This window comes from Haliaeetus albicilla, chromosome 6 (genome assembly GCF_947461875.1).
Source record: "Haliaeetus albicilla chromosome 6, bHalAlb1.1, whole genome shotgun sequence".
NCBI classification, from domain to species: domain Eukaryota; kingdom Metazoa; phylum Chordata; class Aves; order Accipitriformes; family Accipitridae; genus Haliaeetus; species Haliaeetus albicilla.
This window is the reverse complement of record NC_091488.1, coordinates 720,449-737,050: the sequence shown is the minus strand read 5'-3', so window position 1 is coordinate 737,050 and position 16,602 is coordinate 720,449. Positions and strand designations below refer to the sequence as shown.

The 16,602-nt window shown below is 40.8% G+C and overlaps 1 protein-coding gene across 3 annotated transcripts in view; it reads right to left on the bottom strand.

Moving 5' to 3' along the window:
* Positions 1-1,032: 1,032 nt before the first annotated feature.
* Positions 1,033-16,602, bottom strand: part of PPEF1 (protein phosphatase with EF-hand domain 1) — a 42,918-nt gene continuing 27,348 nt past the window's right edge. For all 3 annotated transcript variants that reach the window (XM_069784774.1, XM_069784776.1, XM_069784775.1), the window contains 11 exons: positions 16,333-16,379; positions 12,217-12,383; positions 10,605-10,641; positions 10,000-10,149; positions 7,682-7,867; positions 6,033-6,218; positions 5,268-5,410; positions 4,555-4,661; positions 3,424-3,587; positions 2,495-2,579; positions 1,033-2,021 (listed from right to left, as the gene is read on the bottom strand). In XM_069784774.1, the coding sequence (XP_069640875.1) occupies positions 1,828-2,021; positions 2,495-2,579; positions 3,424-3,587; positions 4,555-4,661; positions 5,268-5,410; positions 6,033-6,218; positions 7,682-7,867; positions 10,000-10,149; positions 10,605-10,641; positions 12,217-12,383; positions 16,333-16,379 (1,466 nt within the window). In that variant the 3' untranslated portion in view covers positions 1,033-1,827. The remainder of the gene's footprint in view (positions 2,022-2,494; positions 2,580-3,423; positions 3,588-4,554; positions 4,662-5,267; positions 5,411-6,032; positions 6,219-7,681; positions 7,868-9,999; positions 10,150-10,604; positions 10,642-12,216; positions 12,384-16,332; positions 16,380-16,602) is intronic.

Genomic DNA, 16,602 nt, shown 5'->3' with positions numbered 1-16,602 from the left:
GCTCCCCCGTCTTGTCGCACACCCTAGCGAGGACTCCAAAGGGCTGCGCTGTCCCCTTCCACCTGGTTGCTTCGCACCCGCAGCAAGGAAATGGTGGGATCTCGCTTCCCACCACTCATGCGCAGTGGTGTTTGTCCTTAGGTGGAGCCTTTTTGTCACTGGAATAAGGTGGGACTGAGCCTCACAGTACATAGATCAGAATAAATGCATGCTAAAAATATACATTCAATATTACCAATGCCATTAATGTTTTACTGTAAATTTCATTTGCACTATTAAAGATTTTTCTTCCCCCCTCCCCTAGGCACTAGAGCTAAGTGTGTGCACATTCATTCATTCATGTGTCAAGCTACAAAATACTTCTGGAAAAGTGTTTTGTATTTAATCATAGAAAGTAAGGTTTCAGACAGCAGTATATCATAAGCTTAGGCTGCTGTCACATTCTGTCATGATAAACTGGGAAGGATGCTTTTTTTTCTGCTTTCAACACCATTATTAAATAAAACCTAGCTACTTTACTTAGTTTATCTTTTCGTACTAAAATTTGAAGACAGGCTAGGCTGCAACTGTTTTGTACCCAAAAAGCACTTTATGCCCATTGTATTTACTAAGGCTGAATGAGGTAAGTACTGTCTCAAAAAGCTCCTGACCTGGCTGCACTTCACTTTGCAGCAGTGTGTTGCTTTCAGAGTGTAACATGCAAGAGAATTAGGTCCAGATCTCCCTGCTCTCCCCCACAGGAGTGGATGCGGTGGTACTTGCAGGAATGGGAATGTTGGCTTGCAGTTGGGAGGAGGCCGGGAGCACTGTGTTCCAAAACCTCAATTTCAGAATTTGTTTACTTTACTTGATAAAGAATTTATGCTTAACTATATGCAAGAATAGTTAGGTTCAGTAGTATCAAAATCTATTCTGTATTCTTACTCATCTCTTTGTTTTAAAGAAATCCAGTTCATCTCCAGGAAAGGTGTGTTGTACTCTCATATGTATAGGATACCAAAATACAGGCAAAAAGACACCACACTTACTTACACATTATTGTGAAAGCTAAAGCTTTATTTTGTGATCTATCATATGTTACATCAACATGCTATGGATTTAGCCTTCAGTAAGGTGATAAGTTATTACTTTTAGCTCCAAGCCCCAACAAATGTAGGGAAAAGTAAGCAATAGCAAGAGGAAATCTAGTGCAAGCATAAATGCCTTTCAACTAAGATCCTTTAAGTTGTGTCTGTAAACTTTGAGGAGGATAGATAGTGACCTGGAATGTTTTACTTCCACTGCATCACATGGAGAGGAAGATTAAATGCAGAACTACCTTTCTTTACTAGATGGTTCTTCTTCCCTATTTTCCTCTCCTGGATTGGATAGTCCACAGCAGGCCTCTGTCATGCCTGTTGTATCGCCAGGGAGGGTCTGATATGTTCCTTGCTGCCATCAGCACTACTTCTCAGCTGTCACTAGGGCCTGCTGAAAGAAACATTCTGAAGTTTCTCTTCCTGTGGGGTTGTAGGTACAGCCTTGGTAGTGTTCACAGATTAGATGGATGGGGGAGATGCCACCAAAGGGGAGGATAAATTGTAAAGTACTGATGTGGCAGTGACAAACAGTAATACTATATATAAGTAGTGGGTTTTAATCTTTTCTGGCTCATTACTAGCAGGTATATGCCATCGAGAAGGGACTAAATAAAGGCTTAGACAGTGACTGCAATGCTTACAGTATCGAGCAGCCCATTTATTGGGAGTCTGGAAATTGGTTTCCCAGACTGCTTATGACTAATAACAGGAAGGTGAGCTTCCAAGACAGCCTACAAGTTCTGCCTTTTCATGAGTTTGCCTTCTTCTCTAGTCTATGAACCACATGAAAGGCCTCTAAAAACTCATTGAAGTCGATGTGGCCATCTTTGTTGTAGTCTATGCTGAGGACTAACTTGTCGAGGGATTCATCATACACCTCAATGCCCAGGTGAGAAGTGAAGAGTTTCCATGTATGGCCAAACTCCTCAAGAGAAATCAGACCTAAAGGAGACAGACAGCAGGTTGCTTTTTTTCCAGTGCTGTTTCCCGTTCCTGCATACACACACATGCACGCTCCTTCACTGCAAGAAAGTTACCTGCCTACCGTGGCTTGGGTGAGTTTTGTGATTTCATGACTGAAGCACATTTTTACTTCAGGTAATGATCTAATGCTTTCAACAGCAGAATTGAGAAAGCAGTAAATACTGAATGAGAGTGGAAGGGAGAAAAAGCCCCCAAAAGAGTGAAGCCAGTACTGGAGAAAAACTTCTCATATATCCCATCTCAAGTTAGGCTCTGTGCACCACCCCTTATATGGTTACAGCCTGACTGCTTAAATTAGTCTTCACTAAAATGGAAAAATGACATCACCTCTGGTTCCTCTATATTTAGAAGCCTTAAGGAGGAAACACAGTGGGGAAAGATAACTAGTATAGGCTTCTTAGAGCTGGTATAGTGGAGTTACCTAGACTTACCTGAGTGATCTTTGTCAATGACATTAAAGATGATCTCCAGATCCTTTCTGTATCTGCACAGTGTTTCCACCAAAGCTGGCTGAACCTGGTTTTGAAGTCACATAAAGGAAACTCTTCAGACTTTGGTTTGCATTAGGCTAACCACAGAATATGTACTATCCAAATCTATTTTCCCAGTTTAACTTGTCAAATGTCTAAAAAAAAAAAAAAAAAATCCTTACGCTTGAGTTCCCTGGAATGATACTTAGTGTCTTGCCCTGAGGAATAATCAGCTAAAACCTGTCCCTTTCAGATGGCAGGACAGAGGGGAAGGAGCCCTTCAAACCTCCTCCTTCAGTAGTTATTTGTGGAAGTACAGATAATCTAGGGAAGACGCTGTATGCCATGCAGCCATACAAAGCTTTTACTGTACATACGTGAATGGAGCCTGCCATTTAGAAAATGACAGCAATAGCCAAGTACCAAATCACTATGCAGCCACTTGGTAACAACTGGACTCTGTAGAAGAGACCTCAGCTACTGTTAAAACATCTAAACATCCATGTGCAAATGTGACTCCCTCCTACAGGTGCCTGAATTGGCTCTGGTGCACATTTGAAAAGCTTGTCTCAAAGAGTAAGGGTTGAGTGCTCTGGGTAGGCTTTGTCGCATCTCCTCAGCTACATTATCTAAACGCCCTTGAGACTCAACGGAAAGTAAGAAGCAGTTCTAGCATGTGATTCATCCAACCTATTTTAAGCATCTACCTTAGCAGGGAATGATGATTCGTACCCTAGCACTGCTCATTTCCCTCCAGTGACTATAAAAAGAAGCTTGGCAACCAGTTCAGCTGTAGATGTTTACATGATTGGCCAAACCACTGTCTTGTGCCTCAAGTTGCACCAAAAGCTGCTCCTCCAAGATTTGCAAGGAGGCATTTTTGTCCTTACCTCTTTTATAGGTTGACCTATTTTCAAGTCATAAAAACATGACATGAAGTCAACTTCTCCATCTGGGGTCATCTGTGCTAACTGCGAGCGCAGCATCCTCCAGGGCAGTTCCAGCTGTAGGACAGACTCCATCACTGCAGCCCAGTCATTGACAGAAATCCTGCCTGCCAGAAGGGGTCGGTTCATGGTTACAAGCAGTATGTGACACAGCACACATCAGTAAGAACAGTTGCAAAACATAAACATTTTCTCCTAACCCTGGGATAAAAAACCCTCATAACAATGAGCAGTGGGGTGGGACTAGACATTTCCATAGGTCCCTTCCAACCTCAACAACTTTGTGATGCTATTATGATGTGTAGCATGTTTTAATACCTTTTGAGTTTATGCCATGAAGAGTATTTCAGATGTGAGCTGAGCTGCAACTAGAGATATATACATGGCTGAAAACCCAGTAAGACAGAAACATGTTAAACAGTTGTTCAGTGGCCAAAGAGGCAGTACCATCATGCTATTGATTGCCCTTTTAGGGGCACAGATGACAACCCAGCCAAGTGAGAAGCCATCATGAGGTAAAGTTGTATTTGTGCTAGAAATCATCAAGAACTTGCTCCTACATAAAAGGTTCATGTATCAGTTTAACCACTGACTTTTCCTCAACTGATGGGTGAGTGTTTGTCTGCTAGTGGCATAGCCAGTCAGCTTTCCTCAGGTATCTCCCAGACACAGATGAAGACCAGTTCCCTCTCACCCAAGACCCCAGTTCCCTGTCTGACATCGTCTGAAGACACTCCTAAGTGAAGGTGGTGACCTTTGAGCTTCTGGAGCTAGATGTGCCTGTCCAAACTCTGCTCAACAACAGACACCGTTCCCTTATTTGCCAATGTATTTCATTTGTTTTCTTCTTCCTACTTAAAGCTTCATCCACCTCAGGTTGTTTTCTGGGGCTAGGCACTTGCTAATACCTCTCCTCCGCTGTGGTCAGGAAGAACACAAGATCGACCAGCCTGTGCTGCCCTCCAGCCTTACGCTGGCAGGCAGGACTCATCTCCATGGGGTTTGTCCCCTCTGCCCCCACATGCACATGGAAGCTGCTTTCCCCATGGTGGCAGCTGAACAAAGTAGTGTTACCTGTGCCGTTGAGGTCATACTGTGCAAAAGCACTAGTGAGTTCAGACCTGTGAGCATAAATCTTCTCTCGTAAGCACTTTAAGGCAGATGATTCAATTGTACCCACCCTAGGAGGAAAAAAAATGCAGAGCAGATTATTAAAGGATTGAAATCCTCTAACATTTTATGCTTTTCAACATTCATTATCAAATTCTTATATCCTTTAACATGTAGTATGTTTAGGGTCATCCTAAAAGACAACATGGTGGGGGACAGGGAAGAACAAAAACAACAAAACAAAGGCCCATAAGAATAATCTGAACTTAAGAGATAATCGAGTTTATGCAGGTAATTCTAAGCTGCTTTGCTTTAGTAAATCTAACCACAGTGCTAGGCATGGCAAAGCTGTCATGATAAACTTTTTGGACTCAATTCATAACAGGATTTGTCCAGATTAACACTGCAGCCTTAAAGCAGACCTGACAGACAGGCACAGGCCCTTTACTAGTCCCTGACAATGGTCTGTTCTAACCGCTTACTACATCTAATTACCTTTGGGAGTTTCTCAGGAAATTTTGTCTGCTGCATTAATTTTTAAATTGTAAAAGAGAAAAATAAAGAAAACCAAGGAAAAAACAGATGCCTATTCAATTATTCAGTGAAGCTGTAGATTTGTGGCAGGTATTCACATGCTAAGTGAGTACACGCTCGCTGCATACAACACACAGCTTTACCTCTCCCGAAGATTCTGCCTGCGTGTGTACTTGCTGACTTGGTACTGTACAAACCGAGGAATCAGTTCAGGATTCAGTTTGATGTATGCTCCCCGGTTGCTTCCCTCTTCATAATAGTTAGAGGCAGAAAATATAGTGATAACCTGATCATAGGAAACAAAGAAACTGGATTGGCTAGAACAACTCTCAAGACTGATTTCTGAAACTGATCTTAGCAAAACATGCAGGTTATAAAATTGTCTACATATAAAACCAGAGATTAACAACTACATTGTTCACCAAATTGCTCGCACTTTGAGTCAGAGCTCCAGGCCTGTATTTTTGGCCTGATACAGGAAGATTTCAGTTCAGAGGGAAGTGTGATGCAACATGCTGTTTAGCAGAAACCTCTTTCTAAGATAGATCTGGTTTTCAGGATTCTTGCTGGCTTCCTGATACAGCATGTCAGAGTAGGGTCAGAAAAGAAATTAAGTTAAAAGGCTTCTAGATCCTTAGAGGATCTCTTGCACTGTATTTACACATAACTCTCCTCAGGGATTTTGTTGATGTTCATTTTTTTCACACGAGTAATAAGCCAGTCCCCACTCCCTGAAGCTGTAAAGAGTTTTGTCAGAACTCCGTAATGTCTTCTAGCATCTATCTAGCACACAATTCCCCCAAACCCATTTTAAAGAAGTCATTCATTTTTTTTAACTTTGGAGACAAAGCTGTGGATATGCCTGTGAAATTCACAGGAGAATTCTACTTTACATGGAAGCACCTTACCTTCCCATTGTGACTGATCTCATAACCTTCTGGCTTGAATTCATGAGACCTGATGAGCATCTTTAGATTATACCTTTCAAACAGCTTGGCAGTGACATCGGGACCAAAGTAACAACCTCCTCCTCGACACTTGTTTGGTGTACAGCCATTCTGGCTTCTTGGATCGCTCCAGAGAATGTCAAGGATCTATAAATAGCAAACTCAAGCAAGTGAGCACTGATAGTAGGTGAGAACTGACAGGCTATGGCTGTCTAAAGTACTGGCTATAGCAAAAGCCCCACAGTACAGGGAGAAAACACACCTGAGCTAACAGTAGGTATTGTGTTTTCTTCCTTCCTTTCAGCAGGGCATTCTTTTGGGCTGAAAATTTTGTTCTACTTATCTTAAGAAACATTTTCTACATTTTGGATGAACTTTCTTCTGATGAAATATCATTTCAGAAATGTACCTCCTTTTACAGCCGAGGCTTCCAGACTCAGCTGGGTGCCTCAGGAATGGTACCTGGGCTATTTCAAAGAGAGCAAAAGCTGCCTTCTTCACACGTAGGTGTGAGAGGCATTTTCTATTTCCCAGCACAGACCTGATAACCACATGGGTTGGTGGTTTTACCTAAACTAAGCTTGGGAGTGCCTGCTCTAAACATGACAAGAGTTGCCTTTGGCTTTATTGTCTTCAGTTAGCTCATGTTTCAAAACAAGATTTTACATATTAGCATTTTAGTAGGATTCGGACATGAGGATGAATTATCATGGTTTAAAGTCACCTAACCTAATAATTCTCATCAGTAGCAAACATGAGGCAAAATGTGTTTGTTTAAACCTCACTGGACAAGGTGTACACTTAACTCATTCCACTTCACATTTGTGAGCGTGGCTGAGTGGACACTTGGTTAGCTGGGGGACTGTCATATTTCAGGGGGGTTGCTTGTGCCCATTATGTTAGTTTGTAGCTCAGATAGGAAATCACATTTTCAGAGACAGATTTGCTTCTCAAGAAGCAAAAGAAAACTGTCTGCCCCTTGAAGCAGTTGTCTGAAGAGAGGCTCAGAAAAATAAACTTACATAAAACTCAATTTTGAGCTTCTAAATTTCTGTGCAAATTCAGCTTTTCGCATTGTCACCATTTGTTAAATTACAGTATGACAAGAGCTCCATATTGCCTCTAATATTCAAGAGGAAATGAACAGCCAGAGGACAAAACTTCCCACTCTTGAGTAATCAGCCTGTAGGTCTCAGGAGTTGGGTTTTTTGGACAGTATCAGCATTCAGCTGCCAAAACCACAGCCAAAAAAAGGTGCTCACTATCACCAACGATTGCAAAGTCTGGCCTACTTAAACTGACAACCACATATGTACCAACAGATCCAACCACAGGAGGGCACACAAACACATTTCGTACTGAGCAGTTTCCTCCTAATGGCTAAGAAAAAATGGGTAAGCTGTACTTGTTAGGTATAAAAATCACAAGCCTTTATTACCAGGTCTATAAAAAGCATCCAAATAACTAATAGCTGGCTAGTATACTCCCAAGAATGATGGTTTTTTTACCAAGAGACAGCTCCCTCAGACTCAAACATACTGCCTGAACAGAGCACCTGCTGGTTTTGTGCAGTGGGGGTTCGGAATCAGTCTGTCTTTGGTTTCACCTACTTGTTTCCATTCCTTCAGGGCGGGGTCTGGAGGCAAATTTGAGCCTGAAGGCTCAGCACAGCCCGATAAAGAGATGTGTTGTGTTTTCCCTGCAGTGTGTTTACTGGGTCTGGTGGTGGGAATTCTCTCCTTCAGTTGGTCCTGTCTGTCTCTCACTGACTTTGGTGGCCGCATCAAAGATTTCAACTTTAAAAAAAAAAAAAAAAAGAAAGAAAGAAAGAGTTACCAGAACATAAAGATGATAACAGACATGTCAGCTGAAAGGCATATCAGCTCCTTTTTCCTGTACTCAGTATTAAACTCTCTCATGTCCTGAACTCACAGGTTTAGTGGAAGCTGCAGGTGTTTGGCACTTGCAGAAATTTTGCTTTATGTCTATCAGTGACCAGCCTCTTCAGAGCTGCTCTCACATTCTGATCCAGACACACAGACTCATTCCAAGCCACAGTCAGTCATAAGGTCTCACTATAGAGCAAGTATGTTCTGGGCTCAGGGATGACACTTAAGGGCCCAGTTCACTGGAAACTGAAAATATACATGTATACTGTACTGAAGATGAACTGCATTCACTACTATTCTGATACAGTAGCATGCTGCTAGGTTAATTTGGCTAAAATAAATGGAATATCGGGAGGATAACAGTGAAATTATGAAGTATTACAGCAGGCCCTTTTATTATTAAATCAACCTCTTCCAATACGCATGGGCATTTGCTTTTTCAGAGCTGTGTGCTATGGCTCCATCAATGCCCATTAATACAAACTCTTCTCTAGGGAGTATCTTTTCTTCTCATTTGAAATTTTCTCAATACTAGCACATTTCCAGAACAAAAAAACCCCAACAACAAAACACCACCGCCACCCAAAAGTCTACTCTTTAACAAAGGAAAGGACTGATGCAAAACAAAATGCAAAACACCAGGTTATTCCCCAGTGCACTGACCAGTATTTGAGACCTGTCAGTTGCCAGCTGAACCAATTAAAATACATCAGTTGGCCTTGAGTGATATCACCACAAGTTGTGGCCCACACATCTCATTAGCAACGCTCTCCTGTGGCAGCAACTTTGACCTGTTAATTCTGAATTTCACAGATACCGCATCAGCAACATGCCGAGCCCAGCCTTGGTGAAAGTGTGGGCAGAACAGAGCTCACAGTTAAGACACCTGCATCTGTAGTTAGGCACCCAATTTTAGTGTACAGTGGTACAACCAACGGAGCCCAGACTCCAATGACCAGAAGCATTCATTGCCCTTTTTCACATCTTTAAGAAACAGAGATACACCTGACTGTCCTGTAAAGCATTTATTTCTGCATTAGAAAACATGAGGATGAGAGAAATAGTTCTGGATTCCACAGACACTAATGACAAGGTACACAAGGTTGCTTAAACATAGGTATCTCGTGCCATCTGGGATGCTCTGCCTTATCTGTGAATTAGCATGAGATGGGCAGATACGAATCAGACCTAAAGGAGACCGGTGGAGGAGACCTGTGAAGACAACTTTCTCCAGACGCAGGCAGAGGCCAGAGGGGATATCTCTAGGCTATGAGGTGCTTCCACGAACAGCACTGGAGACCTACGCCTGAGCAATGATAAGACCTGGATCTCCACTGATTATAAGGAGCCTAAGCACCCTGATCACAAGCAGACATCTTGATTTAGTTGTCCAAATTGAGACCAAATCCCACACCATTTTCCACTGATTTGATAGAGCTGTTTGCTCACCATTTCAGAAAAAAGAGAACATTTCTGTCCTCTAAATCCCCGAAAAGCAGCAGTTCCTGTCTTCGAGGCCAGGTCTTGAAGTTTGATGCTGCTGGAAAGGCTCTCCCACATGTGCAAAGCTCCGCTGCTGCCAAGGGAGCGCCTCACGGGTGGAGAGCTTCCCCCACACAACAGACAGCAACAGCACAGCCCCAGGACAAAAGGCAGTGCTAGAAAGATGTGGCTAGACTGATTTCTAAAGTGTTCGGAAATGCCTGAGAATTAAGTACTTTTCATACTTTCTGGCTAATGCGTCATCACTGCAGGAAGGAGGCATCTAAAGTATTTTTAGCTATTTTAAAATCAAAAGGCCCATGTTATTTTACAGCAGCCAAACAATTGGCTCCCAATGCCTACTGAAACCTTCCTTCCTAAACACTGATTTTGAAGAAAAACAAGACTTTTTTTTCCTTACGTACCTTATACAGCAGCCGTTTCCTTTCCTAGTGCAAACAACTTGATCTTAGTATTTGTACTGCTAGATTTTTTAAACAAAACAAAATTACACCACCCCCACCACCCCCATCCCCCCCCCGAATATGATCTCTTACCTTATTTCTCTCAAGTGCACTCAGGAAATCCAAATCTGTGGTGTCTGAAATCCCTCCATGTAGGATAAGAACTTTGCTATCAATTATAGTGGCAAGGGGAAGCCAGCTAAAGACGTCTCGCAGAAGACGCAAAATCTGTTGCCCATGGTCCTGTAAAACATACTCTTATATTAGATGCTATTTCTGGCAGATTCTGTTGCTTCTAAATTCAAGATTTTGCTGAAATGTCTGCCACAGTCTGTATGACCGGTTCCATCCAGGTGACACCCCAAACTGCAACACTGACAAACATGTTCTGACATTTACCTTAGGGCCATTTGATTGTCTCTGTAGCGTTTCATTTTTCTTTCACGTTCACTTCTTTTTGTGTTCTTGAGTGGCCTTATGGATGTTATTTATTTCACCCTATAGAACTCTGAGCATAAAAGGCTTAAAATTGTTTTGTCAGTTATTCCACTGAAAATCCAAAATAATTTCAACTACATTACTGAAGTCATTCTGTACTACACCTAAATAAACTGTTTGGAAGTTTCCTTGTTTACACAGTTTCATTTTTCATGTGCAAGACTACAAAGAAAATACAGGAGAAGGAGGAGGAATCTTACCTTGTACTTCTTCGAAACTTCTTTTGTGAAGCCGTATCTGAAAATAGGACAGCATAACGAACTGGTTTTCAGCATGCCCTTTCTGCATCATGTTCTGCACTACAGTGTTTGCCAGGAGTTTTCTAGCCCTGTTTTTCTCCTGCCATTCTGTCTCACCTCAGTTTTAAAGATGCTTTCTTCTGCTCTTTCTCAATAATTGAGTTAAACTGATTTCTTGTACATACAGGAGATCAGGAACAGAATCCAGACCAATAATTATTAAGTGGCCTTTTTCCCATCTAAATGAAATAGTTTAGCAGTTTTACCTTTCAGATACTGCAAAGAAATTTCAAAGGAACCTAACTGATGATGGGCAAAAATTCCCAAAAGACCTCCACAGAGTTTTTGTCCTAAATCACTCAACTTTATTAGACAATGTCATCTATCATGTCTTTTCCCGCACAAGGGATAAGGATTTTGATACTCATTCTTTTAAGACGAAGATATCCTTGGTGCAAGGGGCATTTTCACACCACCAGCTTTCAAATTTACTGATGTGCAGCACTGCTAATCAAAATGCCCAGCAAAGAGTCATACACAGGAATGTATCTTTGCACTCCATACCATCACAGACTTAGTTAATATTTTTTACTACTTTGGGCAGGAATTTTCCTACCTTGTAGATAAAGTAACTGATCTTTCTCTATGGTTTGTTTTGGGGGGGGGGGTTTGTTTGGTTTTGGGGGTTTTGTTTGTTTGTTTGTTTTAATTAAGTGCTGAAAAAGGAAGTGTCATGTGAAACTTGATTCTCTTACATGGATCATTAGTAAGATTTGAACATGGGCCTCTAATCCAGGTTTATGCCCGTGTTAAAACTGCAATATATTCTGTGTGCACACAAGTGACAGAAGGGGTACAACAGGTTAACCACCAGCTAGTCACCCAAAAACGTACTGGGGAGGCTTAGAATTGTAGGGACTAGGACTGACTTCTCACGTCTGTGAGATGGTTTTGTCTACCACTCACGCTTTCACTACAGCCCAAGACACTGGCTGTGCTCACTCCCTTGGCAGCGCTGTACAGCTGAGTACAAATGTCTGCATTAGAAACAGGGTCTCACCTGTTCCTGGAATGGGCCAGACTGCCACCTCTCAACTAATGGACCTCCTCTGTGTAGAAGCTAGGATATTTACCTGCTCCGTGTGTTTGGGAAGTGACATCTTAGTCTAAAGTTAAGTGAAATATCAGCTCCCAGTTGACTGGTTCCATTATATTGCATACTATTATGTCTTTTGCTATGCTATGAAAAAAGCCAATGCTTTAACTAAAATATCATCCTTCCATCCATCCCCCTTCCCCAGATTTGATACTCCAGAAGCTGCACCAAGCCTATTGACTCAATGGATTGTGATTACGTCAGAGAGAAGACATGACTCCCATTCGAGTGTCTGTGTGTAATGAGGATGTTCTTTACCCTTCTCACACATCTTGAAGATGCAAAGCTACACCTGAATACCTAATAAAACATTACTTCTGTTTTAGAGTGTCCCAGTGGCTAAAGGAGCATTCAAAATCTCCAACATTTCTAATGAAAGGCCAGATACTGCTCCCTCCCCTGCCCCCTAAAATCTACCTCAGGTTCATGATGTAGTCTTCATGGTTTCCTCTATTCAAGTGTAAATCATTGGGGTAGATAAGAAGAAATGCAAACAGTATTATAAGTATTTCCATAGAATTTTTCCCTCTGTCAACAAAATCACCGTTAAAGACGTAACGGTTTTGTTCTGAAGGCAGACCATTCTGCAGAAGGAAACAAAAACAAGGACATTTAGAGATGCTGCTATGCTACTGTAATAAAGGAAATAGCATTTAAATGAGATCACATTGCTAGAAAATCTGCAAAAAATCTGTATAATAGAGATCTAAAATGCAGCATTTCTTTATTTCCACTGTTTAGAACAAAAACCTCTGTATCAGACAATCTGTACGAGCCATCAGAGAAGAGATGGCTTCTCTAGCTGTTCTTACAACGCCATCTCTAATCCTTTCCTTTATGTATTACATTAAATTGAAAAAGTATATTAGTCTTGTAATAAAATACACTTTTCTGTTAATGCAACTGCTGCTAGGAAGGTATGCACTTGCAAATAGAAGGGAGTCATTCATTTTGAATGGAAGACAAGAAAGCCATGAAAAATTATCTTCTGACACAAGTCTGAAGGTCCTTATGTTTCCTTATACAGTAAGAAAATGGATTTCATATAGTTACATTGTTTGCGGTGTAGGCTTCCAGAAGTCCTGAGAAAGACTATAGTCCAGAGGACATCAAATCTTAATACAGAACTCTGAAGAACTTGATTCCAGTTGCTTTAATCCTGAAAGCACTACTTCAATTTTATGCACATTGCACTTTGTCCCCCACCAGGGCTAAGATATACTTGAACACTCACAAACCTGAGAGGCTGTACATACAGGTATTTCTTACCTTATTTTTTTTTGGAAGATACAGAGCAATGCTTTATTATGAATGGTGACTTATCAAAAGCTAGTATTGTGAATTGATGGTATGTTTCATTAGATTAGTTATAAACACATCAACAGGTGCCATCAGCTTACAGAAAATATAGCATCAACTATGTGTAGCTTCATCATTTCCAATCATGAGTATCAGAAATATTATTTCAATTTTGACTTGCCAGAAAAAGGTAACCTCTTTTCACAATTGGCATGCATAAGAATTATCAATAGAACATATATAAAATCACATTACAGCTGTGGAAGCCATTCTTAACAGGTTTGGCAGCATTGCAAGACATCCCACTTCCTGAATACAGCTACTGCCATTGATGTCCAGCATTTGCTATGGCATTCCCTGGTGTACTGCCTTAGCAGGTTTATTGCAGGATGCATGACTTGGTCAGGGACTCAATTAAACATTTGATTTGAATCCATCAGGAAATATCTTTTTGTCCCAATCAGTGTCCTGTGCTGTTACGTCAGGATGCAGCAGTGAATCGTGATCTCTCGATTCCTACACTGGCACAATCCTGACTGCTGTAAATATGGCTTGCTTGGTTTTTGCCATAGCCTCCTTCCCACCTCTCTCCAAGTTAACTTAGAAGAGGCCTGTAGCTGCTCTGTGCTCACAAGAGTGGCAATTTATGAGACTCTGCTAATGCAGTGGGTTGTAGTGGTTTTAAAAAAGAAAGGACAGATTTCAGGAATGGAACAGACAGGATGAGACTCAGCTGCAGCTCCTGGAAAGATGAATTAATAAAAGCTTTGCCTTAAAACCAATAGGGATGTGAATCACCAGCAGATTGTCAGTATACACACAGCCACTCTGTAACTGCAGTCCTAAAAGACAGATCTACTGAAGCACTCTGCAGACTCTATTATTTCTTTTGGAAAAGCTTACACACAACTCTTAGTTTTAAATGAGAGTTTGTTTTGGACTTCCAACTTCAATGTGACATTTTAGTTTTGTTCCACACTCATGCAAAGTTTTTATTTCCTTTTCTGTGGTTTCAACCAACAGTAAGAGCAAAACTAAATTAAAGGCTGTTGCGGGCTCTGACACATCAAAGAGGCGAACAAGGCAACTTACTGCTGGGCATCCTTACTGTATCTGCTGGGTTAGTGATTAATTAACTTCCGTTTGTCATTTGCGTTTTCTACAGCTTCAGGCTATTTCTATCCATAGCATCCATTTAACAATTTAACTTAGCAATACATCATTTGAAATTCAAGAGTTTCAAGGAATTTCAGGAAATGCTGTAATTTAATGGAGATTTATGCAGGGACTGAACGAGCCTTACAAAGTGGCTATTGAGAAAAAAGTAATTATCTTAGCCTCACCCAAACCAGGTTTAAGAATTATGCATGCTATTGCAACCAGCATTGCATTGATAAGCTGTAGATTGCTAGCTTCTGTGTGTTTACTGTTAGCAGTTTGTAAAAACACTGTGATAAAAGTTCCCTGGACAGAGCACCATGTGCAAGGTGGTCTGCATGCAGGCCTCCAAAATGTGTCAGCAGCCATTTCAGCTCTGCACAGCTCTGTGCAGAGCTGAGATCACTACACTCCTCACGGCACTGTTTAGGATTGCACCCTCTTGTTTAAGTTTATGGGTGATTCATACCAATTCAGAGGAGGAAATCCCTTCCAACTGAAACAGAGTTAGGGAAGCAGAAAAAAATGGATCCCAGAGGCTGACTGGGTTCCCTGCTCTGCTGAGTAAACTGCTCAGAGAGGACAGAAAATAGTGTCATTTAATTTGCTTCTAAATAACTAAGCAGCTCTATCATGTGCTCTCTATTTTCTCAACCACTTTGAAATGACAAAATATTTGTCCATTTTATTTGGCTTGGTGGAAGGACTCCCCTAGAAGCTTAACAGAGAACAAATGGGCGTAAACTCTAGTCCCTGAAGTCAGCGGGAGTTTAGGCTCTGATTTTACTGAAGTCAAGAATTAGTCCTTGCTTAGAGTTTTTTTTCTCTTTGTAACATCTATTAGAGAGGGGAAAAAGAATCATCTTCTGTTCACTCCAAAGGAGTAAAATTCAGGCTTATTGCAGTTGTAAATATAACTATATCTGAGCATATATCTTCAATATAGTTTTTTTTTCCCATTTCAGGTCCTGTGTATGAAACCAATCTGTATGATACTCTCATTCCAGTTTCAAAAAGGAAGATTGTCTAATTAAAATAACAGCTAGAAGACTGCAAGCCAAGGACCAGCTAAATGTAACTGATTGATTAATAAGTAAAGCAGAGCTCTATAAAAAGGTCTGATTATACTTCAACAGGCTTCATGGATGCACTTGGGCAAAACAACCAAGTTTCAATTCAACAAGTGTCAGATAAAGTGTAACGAAGTTGGAAGCAGGGAGATAATTACATCATTTAAACACCTGGTTTACCTCACTTCAGCCTCCATTCAGTGCAGATGAATGTATAAGGATCAGACACAACCCCTTTCCCCCAGAAAGCGCAAATCAAAGAGAGTATCTGCTAAATGAAAGGTGATGATTCATGCTAAAGATAAATGTGAAACTAAATACAGGAAATCTCCTGCATCTTCAGTTAAATATACAATTGTGGAAAAGATAGCCTGGACCTTAATTTTTTTCACATCAGTAAAACAGGGCTATGCTTTTTTAATATTAAAAAGCAATCAGCTGTTCAAGGATATGTAAAGGGTGCCCAAGGTATTTCCATTTTGTGCAGACTGCGTGACTGCTTTCAAACCTTACAAAGCTTTTAAACAGATAGCACTCTTTTTTGTTTCTGTAAACAAATAATAACAAAAAACACTTTGCAGGTATCAATGGAAGGCCTAAATGAAAGCTTTTGCACTTCTTCTGGAGGGCCAAAATTATCCGTGGTGTAGTGTTACATCAGGAACTAAGTTAGCTCCTGATTTTAGAAAACTTTAGTCAATATGGAATATAAAACAGTGGCAGGACTTTAGAGACATTGCAAGGAACCCTCTTAAGTTTTGATTCATTCTCCAGTTCAACATTTAGGAAGAGAAAGATCTCCTGGATCTCCTCCTTCACAGTGAGCAGAAAGATATGGAGAAGGAAAAACTATGACAAAGACACCATCCAAATCGTTCCAGGATTTCTGTGTGTAGTACATGCACACCGCATGTACAGGTCTAACAGAGATAAATCTATCAGACATAAATATGTGTTCTTAACAAGTCATGAAGTGAAAATGCTACATCACAGACTACCTACTTACCTTATAGAATATCAGCAAAAGATCATCCAGGTTTCCATGCAAATCTCCTACAGGAAACAAAAACATTATTTTCTTCTTTATTTTCTTGGAGAGGAGGAAAAAACTGGAATTATGAAACTGGATTAGTTAGTCCTAACAAGTTCTTCCCCATGTTTTCCTTAGTAATTTGCCTTGTATCAGGATTAGCTTCATTTTAAGGTACATGCTGAAGCCGCTTGTAAAATCTGGCAATTAAATACTTAAAAGAGTATACAATTGTCTTGCATAAAG